Raw genomic sequence first — 24,661 nt, 5'->3', positions numbered from 1 at the left:
AAAAAACTGTTTTGTGTGTTTGGGACTTTGTCTATATAGGCTTGTATTGTTGTTAGTGATCAATGAGAAGTACAGTTTTATTTCAACAGTTTTTGTATTCTTTGTTTATATTTAATAAACTTTTCTTTATTTAAAAATATAAAATGTAAGGAACAAAGGAGTATATATAATTATATGCCCCGGTTTATCATTTGATCGTCCATAGTGCGTTTTAATTACTATATGATACGCCCATCAACTTTTTTGTTCATCTCTTCTAACTTCGAATGGTGGAGATCGATAATCGTGTATAATCCATAAGAGTTGTACACCACTAATTAAATGATTAATTAATTAATTAATTAATTAATTAGTATTCAAAGTACTAACCACTAACCAGTGGGTGCATCATATTTTAGTATGTTAAAATCAAGTTCAATTATATAATATGATCAATCCCCTTAAAATATGTTACTTAAGCTCTTTTTATGCAACTTTACACACATCTTTTTGCAATCTCGCCATCAGTAGTGGCTGCCGGTGGTCGCCGCCGGTTGTTATAAGACAAAATATATTGAAAAGCAAAGCAAATAATTAAAGAGAAAACATGTATATGTGTCTTCAAACCCGGTGGCTATAGCAGCCGTTGTTAAAACCCACCAAGGCATATGCATGTATAGTGTACACAACACTTAAAATTAGCTCTTCAAATTTGTATTACTTTTTTTGTAATCCTAGGAATGTTTAGTTGAACCTTACCTCAAAAAAAAAAAAAAAAGTTTTGTTAGGTGTATGGTGGACGACTTTCATAAGTGATTTACCGTCATATATCAGTAATTAAAAAAGTTGAATTAAGTAACAACAAAAATTCTTAGTAATTCTAGTGATGGTTGACAAAAGTCACTAGTGTGTAAAACTCTTAAATTTTTTATTACTTATAATTTTAGTAGTGTTAAATAGATTTGAAGTTGTATATTATTCTCTAAAGTTAGCTTAGAAGAAGATATATTTCGTAAGGTTGGTGCGAGATTAAGAATGAGACATATATTATTGGTGATGATATTAAACTTATAAAACTCAAGAATTATTGATCCAATGAGGAACAATAGTTATATCTCAAAAAAACTTGCGCGATTTCTTTCAAAATTTCTTACTTCTTTCGTAATCTTTTAGTAATCAATATATATTTTTTTGAATTAGTAATATTAAGCGTTACTTTTAGGTACGTCGTGTCCTTGGTGAACTCTCGAAACCTAAAAAGTTGCCTCAATAAACCGTAGGAGAGTTGAGTGAAGACGATGCTAGAAAAACATGTAATCTAAATAAAATAATAGTAGCATAAAAAAAGTAGTCAAACTTTCTATGACTTGTGTGTGCTCTTCTCTCAGCTATAAATAGGATATAAACCTCAATTACCTTCTAAAGCTATCTGCTCTTCCATTTTCCAATAGAGCAGAAGCTTCAAATAATTACAACCAAAGATATAAACCAATCACACATAAAAAGAATTTTCTATAACTTTTAACTAGGGTTGTACAATTTTCATAGCATGGTGATCACAAAGTGTTGGCAATGTTTAATGAACTTGCCAAGTGAATTTATTGCTAATGTAATCAATGTAATGTTGCAATTGAACAAACTAGGAAAAGATGATCCTAGAAGGGTTATTCATTCTTTGAAAGTATCACTTGCCATTACATTGGTTTCAACATTTTACTATTTTAAACCACTTTATGATAGTTTTGGTTCTTCTGCAATGTGGGCTGTTATCACTGTCATTGTTGTCTCTTAATTCTCTGTAGGTAAGTTCTTCTGTTTTTTCTTTTTTCCCTTATGTTTTTAGTTTTAATCATGTTTTTTTTTATTAACCCTCTGAATCAAAGGACATGACCCCGACAATCCAGACTTTGGCAGCGATGTAAACAAAACCTTGTCAAGAATTGTTCTTGCTAGGAATGGAACTCGGGTTATCCCGAACAATTCGCATTAGAGGAGTTTTATAAATTAAAAATATTTTGTGCATAAGAAAAATATTTAACATATTTTTCTTTTCTATGTATTTTAACAATGTCGCTTTGGCCGAGTGGTTAAGGCGTGTGCCTGCTAAGTACATGGGGTTTCCCCGTGAGAGTTCGAATCTCTCAGGCGACGAATAAATTTTTTTGGACAATTATTTCATAATTATTAATGAAATAATATTAATAAAAAAATATTTAAAAATGTAGACTTGATTTTTACCTTGTAGGTAATTAATTTGATTATGTGGCACATGCAGGAGCAACGCTTGGAAAAGGTTTAAATAGAGGTTTTGCAACATTTTTGGCTGGTGTTCTTGGACTTGGATCATATTATATAGTTCATTTAATTTCAAGTGGAAATACAATAATGGAATCCATACTTCTTGGAATCATAATATTTCTAGCAAGTAATATTTACTTGTCCATTTTTTTTCTCTCCACAATTTCATTATTAGAAACAAGTATCTAAAATAAAATTAACTAATACATTTTTTTTTTTGAATTGTTTCAGCTGCAGGGGTGACATATATTAGATTTTTACCTAAAATGAAAGCTAGATATGATTATGGTTTGCTAGTGTTTATCTTGACATATTGTTTGGTATGTGTATCAAGCTTTAGAGAGCATGAGATAATTGACACTGCACAAGATAGGGTAACAACAATTCTAGTTGGTGGATTAATTTCTGTGTTGGTTAACATTTTATTGTGCCCTGTTTGGGCTGGTTGTGATCTTCAAAATCTAGTATCAAATAACATTGAAAAACTAAGCAAATTTTTAGAAGGTGTGTAAGCAAGTCAATTTTTATTATGGAATTATACATGTACTAAATTTAATGTTTAATAATTGTTGATATTGACAATATATGTTTGCAAAATTGTAGGTTTTGGTGATGAATATTTTGGAACATTAGAGGCTGGAGAATCAAATAAATCACTTATGCAAGGATATAAGAGTGTTCTTAATTCAAAACAAGTTGAAGATAACTTGGTACGGAGAACAAAACAAAATCGATTTATGAGTTTTACTCGTACGTACGACTTAAAATTTCTAGATCTGTCACTATTAACAACTTATTAAGTAGTTCAATTCTTTATATTTTTGCAGATGAATTTTGCGAGGTGGGAGCCTTGCCATGGACGTTTTGGATATCGTCATCCATGGCAACAATATCAAAAGATTGGAAACCTATCAAGGCAATGCGCATATCGGATTGATGCCCTTGATGGCTTCCTTGTCAATTTTACTAAGGTTCTGATACTATAATGTAACACCTTTCTTATTTTTATTGTATATAGTTGAGTATTTTCGGAGAAATTAATGACTTATTTTTTAATATGTTTATAGACACCAAAGGAAATCAGAAGCAAAATACAAGAACCATGCATTCAAATAAGCATAGAAACAGGAAAGGCTTTAAAGCAATTAGCAATATCAATCCACAAAATGATTCCACCAACTTCAGCAAAAACTCACATTACAACATCTAAGATTTATGCCACAAACCTTAAATCCATGATTAAAACAAAATTATGGGAAGACACAAATTTGTTTGAGGTTGTTCCTGTTGTAACGGTAGCTTCATTATTGCTTGATGTGGTTTGTTCCATTGAAAAACTTGTAGAGTCCGTACAAGAATTATCCACCTTAGCAAAATTTAAGAACAAAGAAAGTAACGTTGCTCCCGAGGATCAAAAAGAAGTTCCACAACCATGTTGTAATAGTAGTGGACCTCAACATGTTATTACGATAGTTCCAGAAGATATAGTTCAGTGATATGAGTTCAGACACCGAATGTGTTTTAAGAAAGAGATCTAGGTTGAAAAATAATCCCACTATTATTAATTTGTATATTTTTTATTGTGTTTACAATACAATTTAATATTTTTCAACTCACCTTTCTTATGTTTTTCTCAACTTCAAACGTTACATTACATCACTACATTGTACAAATATTGTAGATCACCCTACACTACAAAATAATATTTAAACGCAAGAGATCTCAAACTGTCAAACTAATGGAATCAGTGTCAAACACATAATTTGGAGATAACAATTCAGAAAATACAGAAGCCGAGAGAATGCTAAGCAATTTCTTGAAAGATATAAAAGTGTCCTCTCCTCAAAAAGCAATGAAGAAACAATGGTGATGACCAATTACTATGTTCTCTGGCATAACATCTTATTCAAAACAAACAAAAAAATCATCAATTCATCTCATTAAGCCTTTAAGAAATTATCGTATATACATTGACGCTATAAAATTTGCGTATACATATGAAAAATGTTAAACAGTGTCCGGATCGGGGATACCAGTTAAACTTATTAAAATAGAAATCTTGTTTTGAAATACATGCATTCAAAAAATTGTCTTTTCAATATTAATTTTATCTTTTTTTTTTGTTATGCTTAACAAGTTCCTCGAAACACTGTTTAGCACGATCCTATACATATATTCTATCCTATAAGTATATAACAATTCACAATATAGATATTTGTGGATATATTTGATTTAATGCATCTCAAAAAAAAGTTTTACATTATCGGCGGATAACAATTACATTATTTAGGTTGGGTTGGGTAGTGGGTTATCCGATTTTTTTTTCATTTTTTTATATTAAAAATATAAATGTCGAATCATCATATTTTTTCATAAAAGTAACTCAACCATTGTATTTTTTTGAAAAATAGTGTAACTTTTTTCCACTATAAAAAATAATCACCTATTTTTTGTATATACCCACTAATTTACGGGTTGGATAGTGTGTTATCCAAATGAATTTTTTTTTTTTAATATCAAATGACTAAACGAAGAATCATCATATTTGTTTATGAAAATTATTCAATATTTTTATTTATTTATTTAAAATAGTGCGATGAATTATCATATTTGTTTATAAAAATTATTCAATATATATCATTTTATTTTCTTAAAAAATAGTATAACTTATTTTCAATATAAAAATATTTAATGATTAAATGACAAAATCTTTATTATTTTCATAAAAAATTTCAAAAAACATAGCACTAGTGGTTAGTGGGTTTTTTGGGTTGGGTCTGATTTTACTCGGAACTCAATTTTTTAATGCATTTTTCATTTTTGAAATCCATATCCACCCACTTTCTCTATCCAATCCAATTTTTTGGTTGGATTGAGTGGGTTTGACTGGATCGACCGGATTTGCCCGATCCATGCGTATAATGAATCATTATCCTAAATAAAAAATGAATTTGAGTGTTTGAACGCATCTCATGCTCAAGATTTTCTTTTAACTATCCTCATCGATGGGTTAAGACAACATATGTCACCGGTAGAGTGCCACACTTTCTCAGATACCGTCTCATGATTCCTATATTTCCTATTGATGAGGTTTGCCATGTTTATCGTAAAGTGTGTCTGGATCAATTTAGGGAGCATGCAGTTCATTGTAAGGAGCTTCCAGACTTCAAATATAGGCATGACTTTGTCAGAGATGTTCTTTGTGACATTCTTAAGCACGCCAGTGTATCTGTGAAGAAAGAGACGCCTGTGAACTTTTTGACTGACCCACAAGAAGGGAGATCGACACTTATACCTGTAGATGTTCTCGTTTACGGTCGGATAGGAGGGAAGCATGCTTGTGTGGACTTGACTGGAGTTTCCCCACTTGTAGGATTGAGAACAGTGGATTTTATTGTGGGTCAAGCGGCCCTCAAAGCTGCTTCAAGCAAAGTGACCAAACATAAAAAAAATGTTCTGACAATCAACATGCTTTTATACCTTTTGTTGCAAATTTGCCTTGAAAACGTGAAGAAAAAAACAACACTAGTCTGCTGTTTTCCGCCCCGGGCGAAAAACCTGTGCCCCGGGCGAAATTTGAAGCAGGAAAAAAGGGGCTCTCTGTTTTGGCGCCCCAGGCGGCTAGGGTTAAGAGGGTTACTCTTGGTTCATCTCTAGGTTTTGGGTGTTGATTCTTTCATCTTGTAATCACTTATCATTGAAATCTCTTGGTCACGGGAAGAGATTTGGGAAAAGGGTAGAATTAGGGTTGAAGTCTAATTCTTGCAAATCTTTTGTAGTGAATCTCGTTGTAATCAAGCTTTTCATTGATAGTGGAACGGAGAGTGGCTCTCTCCCCCAGAGTAGGTCGGTTTTGACTGAACTGGGTAAACAATTGCTTCGTGTTCTTTACAGTTTTATTGCTTATATTTTGTTCGTGATTATTATTGCTATTTCCACGTTTTGATTGCTTATTCGATTTGCTCCACACATCAAGGATTATTGATGTGATTCAATCCGAATTCACAACACCTTTTACGTTTGACACTTTTGACTTCTTAGCACCAGATGCTATTGATCTTTGGAAAATAGTTCAAAAGGTCATGCATAACAATGTTGTCTCTCCTAGGTCTATGTATGTTGTTTTCAAAATGATTGGTTTTGCCATTCAGAAAGGACTAGCGGCACAACTTGTTGGCCGTTTATCTTCCATGTATATATATTTTTTTTCTATTTCTATTAATACATATGAGCTAATAGATAGAGGTGGGGGATATGTGGAGGTGCCAACATAGTTGGGATGTCCACTTATAACTTGATATCTAGACGCTCTTAATTTATCTAAAAAAATATAAAGTAACAATTTATTTTTTTATTTTATGGTAAAAACTAAAATAGTTTATGAAAATAAATAAATTTTTAGGTTAGTTAATAAATTTTCACTAACAAAAGTTGTATTTTTATGAACTGTTCTCTCATAAACTATATGGAAATGTTCATAATAATACATAAAATTAGTTTATTTATTTGTATAAGTTGTTTCACATAAGTTCAAAAATAAATCAATTCAAACACACTTTTATTTACCTCTTAGTCGGACTCTTAATTATTGAAGTCTCTACTATAAAATCAAACGGTTGACAAAAACCGATTTCATTCAATAGAAAAGCAACAAATATTCTAGATTATCAAATTGAGAGATATGAAAAGCATGACTTTTTTAACGCGGGGGTAACCGCGGAAATAAGGTCAAAATATGTCAAATTCTTTTTCTTTTACTTAACAAATTAACAAAAAAATATGTCAGACTTTGAAAAAAAAAAATGTCAAACTAAAATTAGTGTTGTTACAAGTAAAGTGTTGTTACAAGCATGAGAAAAATACATCGACCATTTTACACTGTTAATTAATATTTATACTGTATTATATTTTGTCAAGCCATCTCTCTTCACCTAATTTTTAAAGAATTTAATTTGAATACACTATCGGTGTAAAATGTTTTTACACAAACATTCAATGATATGTTATCACATTATTTAATGAATGTGACACATCATGTATTTTTAAACACTATACATGATATAAATTAAATTAATTTTGAAATATAATATAGAATATTAGATCATTTTGTCACTATAAAATGTATTCATTAAACTCTAAACCCATTTAGATTTATCAAAAAAATTGTCTAATATTATCTTAAATAATGATAAAAAAAAAAACTATATACACCCATCTAATCTAATTTAACTACAAGTTCATGGTAAAAGCCACCCATTAATAAATTTTCTTCTTTTAGTGTTTAACTCCATAGTCTCCCCAACATAGACATCACTTTCTACATGTGCATCTTCATGTAAGTACAATTGGGAGCACCGACTACGTCAATTAATAAAAAAATGTTTTTTTAACAACTTAAAAAGCAGATTCTATTTTGGAAATAACTAATAGTAATACCATCTCCAATAGTGATCGTAATTATTTTTTAAGCATTGCTACCTAATATGTATTTTTATTGGAGCTAAATAAAATTGAGTACTCCTTTCATCTCAAATTTTTGATTTATTTTTTTACAATAAGTTGGGAATCGAACATATGACCTATAACGTACTACCCGAACCTCTCATCACTAGGTCAAACCTAGTGGCTTAAATCTTTTATTTTTTTAGTTTTGTCTTAAAACTAATATACAATTAATGATGTTTTACCTTTTGTATCCTTACAAAAATTAAAGCATTTATTAAATGAACATTCTATTTTTTAATAAAGTAATGCTAAAAAAAGACTTAACTTATTAAACTTTAATATTTCTTAATCTATTTGCAAATCTCTAAGGGCACGTTTGATGCACAGGATAAGAGACAGATAAGATAACTATATCATATCCTGTCTGAATCCAGTGTTTGATGACACAACAAGATATGATAACATTGATAAGTTAATTCTGAAGCTTATCATATCCTGTCTCTCTAATTAAAATTCTTATCCTGAATTTGAGATGGGTTACCAGCAGGATATGATAGGATGAGAAAAAAAATTGTTGATTTATTCTATAAAATATATTTTAAAATTAAAAACTAAAAATTAATAAAATATAAATAATAAAATAATTTGGTAGTAAATTAATAATAAAATAATTAAATTTTAAATATATGTGATTTTCTCACAAGGGTAATTTTGTAATTTATATAATTTAAAAAAGCAAAATTCTACTAAAATTACAATATTTTAGAGTAAAATAATTATTAAAAAAATTGAAAAATAAGGATATTAATTTAAATTTAATAACAAATTAAATATAATTCTTTTGCAATGGTAGTCTTATTATTTACGTATGAGATATATCATATATTTATTTAGCTTATTTAACATGTATACTTGAGTTATTTATTTGAACATGATTCATATAAAAAATTTAATTTGTTTATTTTCTCATGATTTTTATTTAAAATTTTATAAAGTTATTTGATTACTTATTTATATTTTTATTTATAAAATTCAAGGTATTGCAATATAAGTTTTAAAAATTAAAATTGTTTTACAAGGGTAATTTTGTCATTTAAATATGTTATGTATCTTATCACATTGTTATGAGCAAGTATGTATTAAAAATATGATATAATAGTTATCATGTTTGTTATCCTGTGTGCACCAAACACATGATAGGATAACTGAGGATAACTGTTATCCTGCTGATATATCTTATCCTATATATCATTATCCTGCTGTATATCATATCCTGTCACTATCTTATCCTGCGCACCAAACGGGCCCTAAAAGTTTTGAGACGGGTACTAGATACTGGTTCTACATTAAAAAAATTCTCTCTCCTTTGAAACTCGCCTTAAGTACATATGTGATTCAATTAAGTATTCAATAGTGGAGAGCTCTATTGTGGATGCTCTAAGGACCATCTTCAATGGAGAGTACCTATTTTTAAGCATCCTCTCTCTCTCTCTCTCCCTCCCTCTCTCTCCCTCTCTCTCACTCATTGTTAAAATATAATTTGGTGGAACTTATTTATAATGATGTTGAATTATTGGTGAAATATAGGATTATTTGTGGGACCAATTTAATTTTTTTAAGAAGTTTTGAGTTGGAGGAATTGATCCGTGCTTATTAACTGAGGATAACTGAGGATAATTGTTATTCTGCTGATATCATAGGCCCTAAACGTTTTGAGACGGGGAGTACTAGATACTGGTTCTACATTAAAAAAATTCTCTCTCCTTTGAAACTCGCCTTAAGTACATACATATGAGATTCAATTAGACCATCTCCAAGTGTAGTACCTATTAGGTACTCATGGTACTTATTAGGTACTACCATTGGAGCAAAACAACTTTGAGTACCTATTAGGTATCACTTCTCACCTAAGAACCCTCTCTCTCCTCTTGGACCCACCTTATTTTAGATTAAAATATTTTTTTATGGGACCCACACACATTTTTGAATTGATGTGAAATTATTGATGAGACCCATTTAGAACTTTTTAAGAAGTGCTAGGTTGGAGGAGTTGACTACCTATTAGGTACTATTATTAAAAAATAATAAATGAGTGATGTGTCCACGTGAGACCCGGTTAAGTACTCAAAATTAGAGTTCTCCATTTTGGATGCTCTTAAATACTTAAAAGTGGAGAGCTCTATTATGGATGCTCTAAAGACCATCTTCAACGGAGAGTACCTATTTTTAAGCATCCTCTCTCTCTCTCTCTCTCTCTCTCTCTCTCTCTCTCTCTCTCCCCCCCCTCTCTCTCTCTCTCACTCATTGTTAAAATATAATTTTGTGGTACTTATTTATAATGATGTTAAGTTATTGGTGAAATATAGGATTATTTGTGGGACCAATTTAATTTTTTTTAAGAAGTTTTGAGCTGGAGGAATTGATACGTGCTTATTAACTATTATTAAAAAATTGTAAATAAATGATTACAAACAAAAGTCTCAAATTTAGATTTATTGTATAATTAATGTATATGGTGTACTCCCTTCGGTTCATTTTATAATGAACACTATGAGGAAAAAATTTGGCCTTTTTTATAAGAAATTTTGACCAATTTTTAAATATTCTAAATGTTCAATTTTACTTATGCCCTTATTTATTATGAGAGAGAATTTAAAAATAAGTAAGTTAGTTGAATAAATAGTAATTAAATAAGGGTATACATGAAATAAATTTAAATTTATAAAAATATTAAATAAAAATAATTATGTTAAATGTGCTTCCTTGATCTGTATGATTTTTTCAAAATATTTCTTATAAAAAGAATCAGAGAAACACCGTATTATAAATCAGTGCCACAGTTTTGTCAAGGAGGAAGTAACTCGAAAAATGACTCAATTAAGTCCCCAAAACAATATAACACGTGATACACGTCTTCCTTATCATACATACATGTATATATATCTGCCCATAGTTCAAGACTATCACTAAGTTCATAGTACGTAAAATTATAAAGCAATATTACTAAGTTCATATTACATAGCCAAAGATATCTTCCCAATCTTGCATTTCTTTGTGAACTTTCAAGCACCTTAATTACCCAAAATTAAGAGCAATATTCCAAAATGGTCCCACCAAATGTTGATGACACTAGAAGCTTCACACATACCTTGAGAACCTTGGTTAAGAAATCATGGGATAATTTAGTCAATGTCACAAATATGGTAAAAGAGATTGGCCAAGATGACCCTAGAAGGATTATTCATTCCTTCAAGGTTGGATTGGCTTTAGTTTTGATTTATATTTTGCAGCAATTTTGTCCATCCTTCTATGGTTTTCGTGACAACATAATTTGGGCCGTTCTTACCGTTGTTATTGTCCTTGAACTTTCTGTGGGTAAGTATTAATTAAGTTCCTTTTTTTGTTTATTTTTTGTTAAGAAATCTATATAGTGGCTAGAAATTTCACAATGAGGTGAATAAATGGGATGTTCAGATTCAAACACTATCCCTACATACATAATACGATGTTCCTACCAAACCGAACTTAAATTTTGAGTTCTGCTATTATTAATTTTATTTTAATTAAGTTATTGACGAAAATAAGGGAGACAAGATTAAAACTAGTCTTTAATATGTACATCCCTTACATGAGTATCTCCGATAAAGATATCTTAATGAGTTTCATAGAAGGTAGATTCTTTTATTTATTTTTTCCTCTTCAATGGAGGAACTTGACATGATAAAATGAGTATAATAAAATTTGCAAAAGTACGGTATATATTTAGCTGTAATAATATAATATATCATCATTATTATTATTAAATATACCTTAAGTACCTTATGTTTTTTTAACTATATTGAAGCAAAATAAATATCAATTGTAAAATACGACGTAGTATTGAAAGAACTACTTGTTAATTCTATATAAAACTCAAAATATGTTCCATCTGAAAACCATCAGAAATGCTTAACCACAAAATAAGAGAGATAATTCATTTGCTTCAACTTCTAATTTTTTAATTTTTTATTGATAATAATTCAACATTTTTTAGTAGAGTCATGTGTGAACTATTTTTGTTGTTGACCAATAGTCATGTGTGTGAACTTATGATCTACTAATTGGATTAACGTTATGAATGATAAGAAAACACAAATGCTATATATCAGGGTAAGAAACTAATTTTAAAAATATTTTTTAAAAAGTTGATTATTTAACATTTTAAAAATTTAAATTTTTGTTTTTTTAAAATAATTTTTTTTCTTTCCATTTTTAGTTCCTTAACATGTCCTTCTTGTTAGCGACCCTTAAAAGAAATAGTAATTGTATTAATTATCAGGTGCTACGCTCGGAAAAGGTTTCAATAGAATGTTGGCCACGTGGATAGCGGGTGCTCTTGGTGTTGCGAGCAACAAAATAGCTACTCTTTGTGGGGATAAAGGAAAGGTTGTAATGACTTCAATATTTGTCTTTGTGATAGGTAAGTATAAATTACGCGGTTCGTGATTCTGTCAAACTTACTATTAATTTTAAATGTGCACTATTAGTTACGTGGTACATGAAGAGAATTTAATTGGTTTTTCTTTCAATTTGTAGCTGAAAGAGTCACATTTATGAGATTTTCCCCTAAATTGAAGGCAAGATATGATTATGGAATGATCATATTCATCTTAACCTTCTGTTTGATATCTCTTTCGGATATGACTGGTAATAAACTTCTAGAAGTTGCTTATGAGAGGTTATTTACAATCATAATTGGAAGTTGTATAGCTATTACGGTGTGTATTTTCATATGTCCTGTTTGGATTGGAGAGGATCTTCACAATATGATTGCTGGTAATATTGAAAAGGTTGCAGACTTTTTAGAAGGTACGTATATATATTATACTGACATTTAATCAAATTTATCGCGATAAATTGAACTTGCCACTCTAGAGTTTATGATACTCCCACACTGTGTATCGATCATTTGCATTATAGACTTTCGATAATATATGATATATGACATGATTAGCCCAGTTGGCAGGAACATTACATTTTTTCTTTTGAACAAATTAAAATGATATATATATATATATATATATATATATAAACAAGAAATCTCCTCAGCACCAGACGTGCCGAGAGAGACTAAGAGGCAAAGACATTATATCATATATGCAAGGGGTCGGAGTTTCAAACTCTGATGCTCTCACTTATTCTTAAAGGTGGAATTTTTAGTCACTAAATTACTTTAAAAATATATATATTGAGTTGCCAACATATTTTTTCGTTTTAAGTTAACTTCTTTTTTATTTTGTATATGACCTTAAATTGTAACAACTTTCTTTCTTAGCTATATAGTATAGACCTTTAGTCATCTGCTATTTTTTTTAAACTTTTTAAAAAACCCAAAAATATATTTATGAAGACAATCATCTCTTGGAGACCAAGCACATATTTTTTGTTATTGAAGAAGAGAAAGAAGATTTAGGGAGAAAAGAAAAGAGATTTATTGATTAGAGAATATGAGAAAAAGTTGTTTACACACTTTGTTCTAACTTCTACTTATAGAAAACAAAAGATAGGTGGTTAACTTGATAAGCAAGTAATCAACTAATCAACTACTAACTAGCAAGTTAGTTAATTACAACCAACTAACTTGAAATGAAATTAACTTTTTAAACTAGGTTTGAACAATTACAAAACAACATGCTCTCTTAATTTTCAGACAAATCCAAAATAATTTGATATGCTATTGCGACACATAAAGATTAACGACATATAAAAGAAGAGTCAAACCATTAATTTTGATGTACCTCAATACCATATCAAATGATTTTGAATTTGTCTGAAGTTTTACATAAATGATCTATATGATATAAACTTTCAATCCAACGGTGGATTTTATAAAATTTATATCTGTTAAAACGTTATTGAGATGTGTAACATTTGACATCAAACTAGTTGGTGTCAATTGATCCTGACTATGTATGTATGTATGTATGTATGTATGTATGTATACTAATGAAAATTAATAATGGTGGCACACGCAGGATTTGGAGATGAATACTTCAATAATTTAGAGAATATAGAAGCTGGGAATGATAAGCAATTTCTCGAAAGATATAAAAGTGTCCTCTCCTCAAAAAGCAGTGAAGAAACAATGGTGAAGACCAATATCTATGTTCTCTAGTATAGCATTTTTTGCAACAACAAAAACAAACATCAATTTAATTTAAGAATTAGTATACATTACATATGTCCAATCACATTTTACATTTGTAAAAAATGTACATCGTCATCAGTGTGTATTATAATTTGGTTTTGAGTTCGATCACTAGCCGATGTATATATATTAAAAAACATTTGTTAGATAAAGATAATCCATTAAATAAATATCAGTTACCTCGAGAGATTAATCTATACAGTTATTTCATTTAATAGGCTGTTTTGGCAAGATGGGAACCTCGTCATGGAAAATTTGGATTTCGCCATCCATGGAAGCAATACTTAAAGATCGGGAACTTGACACGGTCTTGTGCTTACAAAATTGAAGCTCTTAGTGTATATCTCCACAATTCCAAAGTATGGTATTGAAGCTCTTAGTGTATATCTCCATCAAGTGACATAATATATATATATATGCTAACTTTGTTTTTGTGGTTTGTGATACAGAGTACTCCATATGAATTTCAAAGCAAGATTCAAGAATCATGCACAAATATTAGCTTGGAGTCAGGGAAGGCCCTAAGAGAATCTTCATTGATGATTAAAAAAATGTCTAAGTCATCAACACCAAAATCTCATGTTTTGAATGCTAAAAGTGCTTCTGAATCTCTTAAATCTATACTAAGAACAAACCCGTGGGAAGGAGCCGATCATTTCGAGATAATACCGGCTTCTGCGGTTGCATCATTGGTTATTGATATTGTGATTTGTGTTGAGCAAATTTGTGAAGCTGTTGATAAATTAGCTTCGCTTGTGAATTTTGTGCCATGCGAGTTACTTCATAGTGGAACCGTGCAACCGATTTCTGATATCAATGGTTCAGTACATATTGTTACCGTTAGCGAGTGAACAATTCCACTTTAACACAATCACTTGCTTTATTGTGTTTGTGTTTGGTTAATAAAATATGTTTTGTCTTTTTTTAGGCCAAAGAAATCTTAAATATTTTTAACAGGTTAATTTTTTTAAGTATTTGGTGAAAAATTGATCTTAATGATGAAAATAATGAGCAAACTGAAGTTAATGTTGAACAAGTTGATGTTACTGCTAACAATGTTGAGGAACCTGATGTTATTATTACCAATGTTGTGCAAAGTGATGGTGGTAGCAATGTTGAATTAAGTGGAAGTTCAAGCAATCCAACTTTGGTTAATGACGAAGAAAGTGTTTTATCTGGGCAGAGTTTGATGATGATGGTGAAGATAATGATGATGATGATGTTACCGGAGCTTTTGATCTTTGAAGCAATTATCATATATATTTCACCGGAGCTTTGCTATTTTGTTTGTTTTATTATGGAGTTTTTTTGTTGACAAGTTTGTTTGGAGTTTGAAAATTGAATTTTTATTTGAAAATTGAATTTTATGTTAATTGGTGTTCCATTTTATACATATGTCATTTATAAGTAACTTATAGGCTTTTGAAACTCATTTTTAAGTTTCCATAAACTCGTACGAGTCTACGAATCGAGTCTACGACCCTTTTCAAGTCTGAGTAGACTCTCGAATCTGACAACCTTGGTCAGCACTCTTCCGGCACTAGTGTCTACCGCCATCACCAAATTGAATTATCATCAACTTTATTATTTTCATTTGATTGATTCAAATTTACATTGCTACTTAGCACCTCTGAAGTAGAATGCTGACTTCGAAGAAGAATTGAAAAACTGTAAGATTCAAATAGTTGAAATTGAATGGAAAAAAAATCCGTTACGTATTAACAATTTTGAAAATAAGTTAAATAACTTGTTAATAAAATTAGGAAGATAAAAAACAAAACAACACCAAAACATAAATAAGAAAAAGCTATAACATCTATACATACCTTACAAAAATGCAGGAATTAGAAAATCAGGAAACAAACTCAAGGTGTACAAAGGCAAAAGTGGTGCCGTTGTTTCGTTTTTGTTCTGCGGATTCTATTTTGGTAATCCTACCAATTATGTTTAATCACGTTTTCTACCAATTGAACCTCCTCACCAGGTATATAAAAAATTTGGACCTCAGTCACGTTTTGCATCTTTCTTTAAGCATAATTGTTTTTATTTTTATTTTTTAAAATGATGGGCTTTAAGTTATGACACTCATTGCCTTAGCTCAGGGCCGGACCTGCGCAGGAGGAAGGAAGAATATTAGAACAGAGTATAACGCTGCCACCCTTGAAGTTCTTTATCGATTTTCTTTTCTATTTTGTTTACTTATTTACTATGAGTATTTATTTAGATTAGGTCTCTTAGATGAATTTAAATTTCTTAGATTTAATTAGGTCTTAATGTTTTGTAAAAAAAAAATTAGGTGTTCATGTGTGATAGTTAATTATGACTAAAAATGTGTTGTTAGGTGCAATCCTACACAAAAAATTTCTATTGCAAAAATTTATATGACGTGGCTGGGTGAGTATAAAAAAAATCAAATAATTATTTACGGTATCATGTCATCAACTTAATACTATTATTTTGTTTTTGTACATAATATTGTCTTATTTAATGGATCAATTTAAATAATTTCTATAAAATAAGTTAGAGGTATAAGTTGATTAATTAGGAGTTGCATAATTTTATATCATTAAAGTAAAATATGTATAAATTATATAAATAATACAAAATATTATATGAATTACATGTTAATGTTTGAAACCCAAAATAGTATCACTATTAAAAATTCTCTAAGAAGGATGATCGAAATTCAGTCTCACACATGTTAAAAAATTCTCAATCTTAACACAAATTAACCAATAATAACATATTTCTACTATAAACTCCACACGTAATGAGTTCCTAGTAATGCTTACATTTTTGACCAACCAATACAGTAGATCATTTAATTTAATTTATGTTAAGAAGTTAGAAGTCAACGGTCACGAGATGACATAAATATGAATAAGTGAGTGTAATTCTCACCTTATAAACCGGTTTTGTAAGATTGAGTTAGGCTTAACTCTTAATTCTAAGATAATATTCGAGTCTCTTCAAGATCCGTTGAGCCGTCTGCTACCCAGTTTTTGACCGAGTCATCCCCCATTTATATCTGTGTCTCAAGCCCAATAACGCTAGGTCTAAGGGGATCTATTAAGAAGTGTCACATCTGTTATAAGATGGTCTAAATATGTATTTATAAGTGAGAGTAATCTCCACCTTACAAGCTGGTTTTGTAGAGTTAGGTTAGGCTCAACTTCCAATTCTAAGAATTTAATATATGAAGTATACAAAAATTAAAGCTCAAACTAAGAAACTTGTGTAAAAAATATGATTAAGACATACTTAGCTAGTATTTACACAATGGTCTCGCAGTTGTTAAGAGGATTATGTAAAATAATCCCAGAATCATTAAATTTGTCAATAGCTGACTCAGTAGATAAGTTGATATAAGTAACAATTTTCAATCATGTGTGCATTGGACTCTAATTAGTAATTACTACTATATTATATGTCCATTATTTTACAATTCAATTTGTCACTTTTTTTTCTATCCATTAGTTTTGCGTTTCTACTTGTAAATCGAGTTGTGGTTGTGTACTGTGCCCTTATTCATTACAAACAGGGAGATATCATGGCCGATCCAAGAGTCGATCACACAAGTTAAGATTTAGCAATATTTACATATTTTATTTATTTTTCATAAAATCATATGTAATTTTTTATTTTATAAGTCATCACAGTAAAATCTATTTGGAATCTCTAATTATGTTTAGCCGGAACTGCATGGAGTCTAGTGTCTACCACTGCCTTCATTAACTAGATATCTTATTGAGATAAATGACTTGAGAGATATGAAAAGTATGACTTTTTCTTTCAACAGGGAAATAAAGTCAAAATATATGTACAAAAAAAAAGTCAAAATATGTCAAATTCATTTTTTTGACTTAATTTTTTTTTCAAACTCTTGGAAATATAAATGTCAACTAAAATTAGTGTTGTTAAAAGCATGAAAAAAAAAATACATTGATTTTACACGGTCAATCAATAGTAGTAACTTTTTATTTTGTCAAGTCATCCCTTTTTATCCAACTTCTTGTTTGATATAATACAAAAAAGTTAAATCATTCTTATTGAATGTCAGTATAAAGTTAATTTACACTGATCATGCCTATCTACTAATTAAACTCTAAAAACCTTTATATTTAACAAGATATTTGTTTGACATTATATTAGATAGTGATAAAAAAGAAAAAACTATACATAGGTTTAAAATTAATATACACCCATCTAACCATAGGTTTTTATTTATTTAAAATAACCCTTTTTGCAAACAAGATAGAGTTTAATTCATATGCAACGTTAGTATAAAGTTATTTTAGAGATGCATCTAATAGTATATTGCCACATCATTTAATAAATGTGACAACTTATATGTTTACACTACAAAAAAAATCACTCTAGTCACGGTCTATTTGCCACGGTTATTTGCACTGTGGGTAAAGAAATGCATTTGTCATGGTTATTTGTTCTGTTTACACTACAAAAAAAATTCGTTCTTTAGCCATGGTTATTTGCCACTGTGGGTAAAGAAATTTAAAAAAAATGGTTTTTTTTTTTTTAATTTAGTGTTAATAAAGTTTGAATATATCTATTTGTTGTATTTGAATAGTGTAAGAAAAGAAAGATCAAAAGAAAGCATGAAAGCAGAGCAACTTAAAAAAAGAACAATATTTGCCACGGTTATTGCTGTGGGAAAAACCAAATTTAGTCGTGGCTTTTGCAATGGCAGGATAAGCCACCCTCAAAATTATCGTGGAAAAGTTTGTTAGCCACGGTCTATGACACCATTAGCTACGGTTTTGACCGTGGCTAAAAGGCATTTTTTTGTAGTGTTATAATCACAATACACATGATTTTTTTTTTCTTAAACAGCAAAGATAATACATAATGTGTCAATATGTTCTTAGATGCATGTATAACATAACTTTACACTGACGATGTATATAAATTAAATTAAAAAAATATCAATCTACTATATTTTCAAACATATACAAAACTGCCCTACTATTTTAAACCATCACCAGTAAAGGAAGTGATAGATTTATGCTGCCATTTTTTTTAATTGTAGAAATTAATTGATGAATAAATAAAAACATATTTAATTAATATTATATATAATTCAATGAAAATTACATAAATTACTAAAAATAAATTACATTGCGGATATGAGATTTATTAGGGTTGTCTCTGGGTCAAATTGAGCTAGCTTTGATCAAAGTCGTTATCCAATCCAATCAAATTTAATTGGTTTATGTTGGGTGTAGAACCTGTATTTTTTATGACAAATGTGAATGAATCCAATTCGTTACTGAGCAGGTTGGTTTGGAGTGAATGTGTCATTAGATATTAAATGAAATATTATTTCATGAAAATTTTAAAATTTAGACAAAATTTTACTATTTAAAATTCAAACACTTAATTTTAAAATTTTAACATATAAAATGTTAAGCCATATTATCAAAGTAATATATATATATATATATATATATATATATATATATATATATATATATATATATATATATATATATATATATATATATATATATATATAGGCATAATAAATTAAGCATAATTGTTTTAATTTTTATTTTTTTATATAATAGTAGGCATAATAAAAAAAATTGGACTCCTTAAAATAATGGGCTTAAGTCATGACACTCATTGCCAGGGCCGGACCTGCGCAGGAGGAAGGAAGAATATTAGAACAGAGTATAACGCTGCCACCCTTGAAGTTCTTTATCGTTTTTTCTTTTCTATTTTGTTTACTTATTTACTACGAGTATTTATTTAGATTAGGTCTCTTTGATGAATTTAAATTTCTTAGATTTAATTAGGTCTTAATGTTTTGTCAAAAAAAAATTAGGTGTTCATGTCTGATAGTTAATTATGACTAAAAATGTGTTGTTAGGTCCAATCATACACAAGAAATTTTCTATTGCAGAAATTTATATGACGTGGTTGGGTGAGTTTAAAAAAAGTCAAATAATTATTTAAGGTATCATGTCATCAATTTAATACTGTTATTTTGTTTTTATACATAATATTGTCTTATTTAATGGATCAATTTAAATAATTTCTATATCTTATTTAATACTATTTATTTAGATTAGGTCTCTTAGATGAATTTAAATTTCTTAGATTTAATTAGGTCTTAATGTTTTGTCAAAAAAAAATTAGGTCTTCATGTGTGATAGTTAATTATGACTAAAAATGTGTTGTTAGGTGCAATCCTACACAAGAAATTTTCTATTGCAGAAATTTATATGACGTGGCTGGGTGAGTATAAAAAAAGTCAAATAATTATTTAAGGTATTATGTCATCAATTTATTACTATTATTTTGTTTTTATACATAATATTGTCTTATTTAATGGATCAATTTAAATAATTTCTATAAAATAAGTTAGAAGTATAAGTTGTAACAAAAAAAAAAGTTAGAAGTATAAGTTGATTAGGAGTTGCATAATTTTGTATTATTAAAGTAAAATATGTATAAATTATATAAATAATACAAAATATAACCCAAAATAGTATCACTATTAAAAATTCTCTAAGAAGGAGGTTCGAAATTCAGTCTCACATGTTAAAAAATTCTCAATCTTAACACAAATTAACCAATAATAACATATTTCTACTATTAACTCCACACGTAATGAGTTCCTAGTAATGCTTACATTTTTTACCAACCAATACAGTAGATCATTTAATTTAATTTATGTTAAAGAAGTTAAAGAAGTCTGACAACGGTCGCGAGATGACATAAATATGAATAAGTGAGTGTAATTCTCACCTTACAAGGCGGTTTTGTAAGATTGTATTAGGCCTAATTCTCAATTCTAAGATAATATTCGAGTCTCTTTATGATTCGTTGAGCCGTGTGCTACCCAGTTTTTGACCGAGTCATCCACCATTTATATCTGTGTCTCAAGCCCAATAACGCTGGGTCTGAGGGGATCTATTAAGAAGTCTCACATCTGTTATAAGATGGTATAAATATGTATTTATAAGTGAAGGTAATCTCCACCTTACAAGCTGGTTTTGTAGAGTTGGGTTAGGCTCAACTTCCAATTCTAAGAATTTAAATATAAAGTATACAAAAATTAAAGCTCAAACTAAGAAACTTGTGTAAAAAATATGATTAAGACATACTTAGCTAGTATTTACACAATGGTCTCGCAGTTGTTAAGAGGATTATGTAAAATAATCCCAGAATCATTAAATTTGTCAATAGCTGACTCAGTAGATAAGTTGATATAAGTAACAATTTTCAATCATGTGTGCATTGGACTCTCTAATTAGTAATTAATACTACTATATTGTATGTCAATTATTTTACAATTCAATTTGTCACTTTTTTTTCTATCCATTATTTTTGCGTTTCTACTTGTAAATCGAGTTGTGGTGTTGTGTACTGTGCCCTTATTCATTACAAACAGGGAGATATCATGGCCGGTCCAAGAGTCGATCACACAAGTTAAGATTTAGCAATATTTACATATTTTATTTATTTTTCATAAAATCATTATGTAATTTTTAATTTTATAAGTCATCACAATAAAACCTATTTGGAATCTCTAATTATGTTTTGCCGGAACTGCATGGAGTCTAGTGTCTACCACTGCCTTCATTCTAGATATCTTATTGAGATAAATGACTTGAGAGATATGAAAAGTATGACTTTTTTTTTTAACAGGGAAATAAAGTCAAAATATATGTACAAAAAAAAAAGTCAAAATATGTCAAATTCTTTTTTTTACGTACTTAACATAAAATTTTCAAACTCTTGGAAATATAAATGTCAACTAAAATTTGTGTTGTTAAAAGCATGAAGAAAAAAAATACATTAACTGTGTAAATAATTTTACACTGTCAATCAATAATGATAACTTTTTATTTTGTCAAGTCATCCCTTTTTATCCAACTTCTTGTTTGATATAATACAAAAAAGTTAAATCATTCTTATTGAATGTCAGTATAAAGTTAATTTACACTGATCATGCATATCTACTAATTAAACTCTAAAAACCTTTATATTTAACAAGATATTTGTTTAACATTATATTAGATATAGTGATAAAAAAAAACTATACATAGGTTTAAAATTAATATACACCCATCTAACCATAGGTTTTTTTTTATATTTAAAATAACCCTTTTTGCAAACAAGATAGAGTTTAATTCATATGCAACGTTAGTGTAAAGTTATTTTACAGATGCATATAATAATATATTACCACATCATTTAATGAATGTGACAACTTATATGTTTACACTAAAAAAAATCGCTCTTGCCAGGGTCTATTTGCCACGGTTATTTGCACTGTGGGTAAAGAAATGCATTTGCCATGGTTATTTGCTCTTTAGCCACGGTCTATTAGCCACGGTATATATATATATATATATATATATATATATATATATATATATATATATATATATATATATGGTTATAATTGCATATTTAGGCGTTTATTTTAAATTTTAAATTGATCTTTTATCTGTTAAAATTTTTTAGTTGATTTTGGTCTCTTACATTATAAGTTTGTTTTTCTGTTAAATTTCTTAAGTGTAAGAGAGCAAATTAAAACCTATAAAAGAGCCAAACATATATGAAGTATATCATGTATGAACTGGGAAAGTATGAACCGGGAAGAAAGTATGTGTGTAATGGTTTATGTGAATGAGGAATATTTGATGTCATGTCCTCGATGGTGAATATAGATATGTCCGCTGTTTTAGTTTGAAAGTCAATAATAATGTAATAATGAAAAGGAATAAAATGAATTTAAAAATATATAAAAAAAAAAAAACTAAGTTACAGTAATACACTTATATTAAAGTAGTGTTTTTAAAAGAGATATATCGAGAGTTTTTGTCAATATACAGTGAAAGGAAAGAAGATATCCTAACTTACTTTCATATGTCTTAAGGATTTGAATTTAGTGTAGTATGCAGTCTGTATGTTCATATGAACTATCCAATTAAAATCGGACAGATCAGATTTTATAGTTGATATAAATTATTTATAGTAGAATGTTAACTTGTGCTATTAAGGATACATTTTAGGTGAGCACTCCGGTACACATCTTATGTGGACGTGTACCGGTACACTGTTAAGGTGTATAATTTTAATTGGTCCACATGTAATAATAATTTAACATGACATTTCAAGACTTCTTTAAATAGAAATTTCCTAAATTACTCTTTTAATTTACAAAAATTTTAAAATGGAAATTAAAGAAATTTCCTAAATTGTCTTTTGTCAAAATAAATAGAGATGTTTTGTAAAAAAAAATAAATAAAAAAAAAAGATGAGATGTTTTAAATGAGATGAGATTTTTAATTTACAAAAATTTCAAAATGGTTTTTTTTTTTACAAAAGAGTTTTTTTTTTCATCAATTTCTATTATTTTTTATACTTATAGCATCACTCATTTTGAAGCATTTCTTTCAATTTATCGTAAAGTTCATATTTTTGTTTCATATATGCAATTTCGAGGTTTTTCAATTTCCGGCGGTTGTTTTTTTTTTGTTTTAGGTTGTGGGTATCATTCTTCTCTTTCTTGCATCAAAAAATTCTTACTAAATACCCCCTCCGATCCTATATATAAGAAAAAGTTTATTTTTAAATTCAATGTAAAGTTGATGTATCTAGACTATAATGTTATCTAGATACATCAATTTTACAATGAATGTAAAAAATAAACTTTTTCTTATATATAGAATCGGATGGAGTAACATTTTCCTTTAGGGTTTGTTTGTTTCGAAGTAGATGGAGTGAAAGGGAGGTGAGAAAATATTTGTAATAAAGGGTAATTTTGGTAGAAACTCTCAAATATCTCAAATGTTATATATTTTTTTAAAAACTCTCTCAAATATTATATATACGGTACCTTTTTTTTATGGAAAACTCTCAAATATATATATATATATATATATATATATATATATATATATATATATATATATATATATATATATATATATATATATATATATATTTGTAGAAATTCTCAAATATTTTTTTTGTACAATATTAGAGATATTTGAGAGTTTCTACCAAAATTACCCTTTACTAAAAATATTCCTTCAAATTTTTTTAATTTTTTAATCAAACAAACTTAACGCCTTTCATTAACTAGTTAATCTTCAATACATAAGAGAATAATCTCAAATCTACGAAAACTAGCTCAAGAATTGGTCGCCCGAGCAAGTGAATGAGCAACCATATTCACTTGTCTCCTAACAAACTTCACTTCAAAGTTTATACACGATAACATAATTTAGATAATATCAGCAACAATTAAACTAAATTCCGAATTATCACTATGCCTCGTTCGAATAGCTTCAGTTAAAACCTGCGAGTTGCTTTCAAATTGAACCCTATCCAGACCTCTATTAGGTAAATGAATATTTTTCCGATATATTAGATCATTAAATTATTAGGTAAATGAATATTTTTCCAAAATAAATCATTTTTTATCATTTAAAATATTATAATAACTAAATACTATTTATCAAAATTATAAAAAAAATAAAAATTTTGTCACTCATAATAGTCAATATTGATTTTTTTTTTATGAAAAAATGTAAAAACGTTTGTGTATTGCTTATAAAACATTGAAATTGTGTCTTTTCTTATGAAATTATTATCTCTGAAATACAATAATCGGCAACTAATTTTTTTGATTTAATAAATAATTATTAATTGATCTAATGTATCGGTAGATTGAATTTTTTCATATGTACCATAGAAGCCCCCTAATAAGTC

The 24,661-nt window shown here is 28.6% G+C and overlaps 1 protein-coding gene and 1 non-coding gene across 2 annotated transcripts; both read left to right on the top strand.

The window, feature by feature from the left end:
• The first annotated feature begins 1,421 nt into the window (after nt 1-1,421).
• On the top strand, nt 1,422-3,812 carry LOC123898849 (aluminum-activated malate transporter 2-like). The gene is made up of 6 exons (XM_045949872.1): nt 1,422-1,781; nt 2,255-2,404; nt 2,509-2,781; nt 2,881-2,987; nt 3,105-3,248; nt 3,345-3,812. Exons 2-6 carry the CDS (start codon nt 2,365-2,367, stop codon nt 3,771-3,773), a joined length of 993 nt encoding a protein of 330 aa, XP_045805828.1. The 5' UTR covers nt 1,422-1,781; nt 2,255-2,364; the 3' UTR covers nt 3,774-3,812.
• TRNAS-GCU lies at nt 2,049-2,130 on the top strand. Its single transcript has one exon. It is a non-coding gene; the product is annotated as a tRNA-Ser (tRNA).
• Nucleotides 3,813-24,661: the final 20,849 nt, after the last annotated feature.

This window comes from Trifolium pratense, linkage group LG7, assembly GCF_020283565.1.
Source record: "Trifolium pratense cultivar HEN17-A07 linkage group LG7, ARS_RC_1.1, whole genome shotgun sequence".
NCBI lineage: Eukaryota > Viridiplantae > Streptophyta > Magnoliopsida > Fabales > Fabaceae > Trifolium > Trifolium pratense.
Note: the sequence above shows the minus strand (reverse complement) of the source record. Positions and strands in the feature narration are given on the sequence as shown.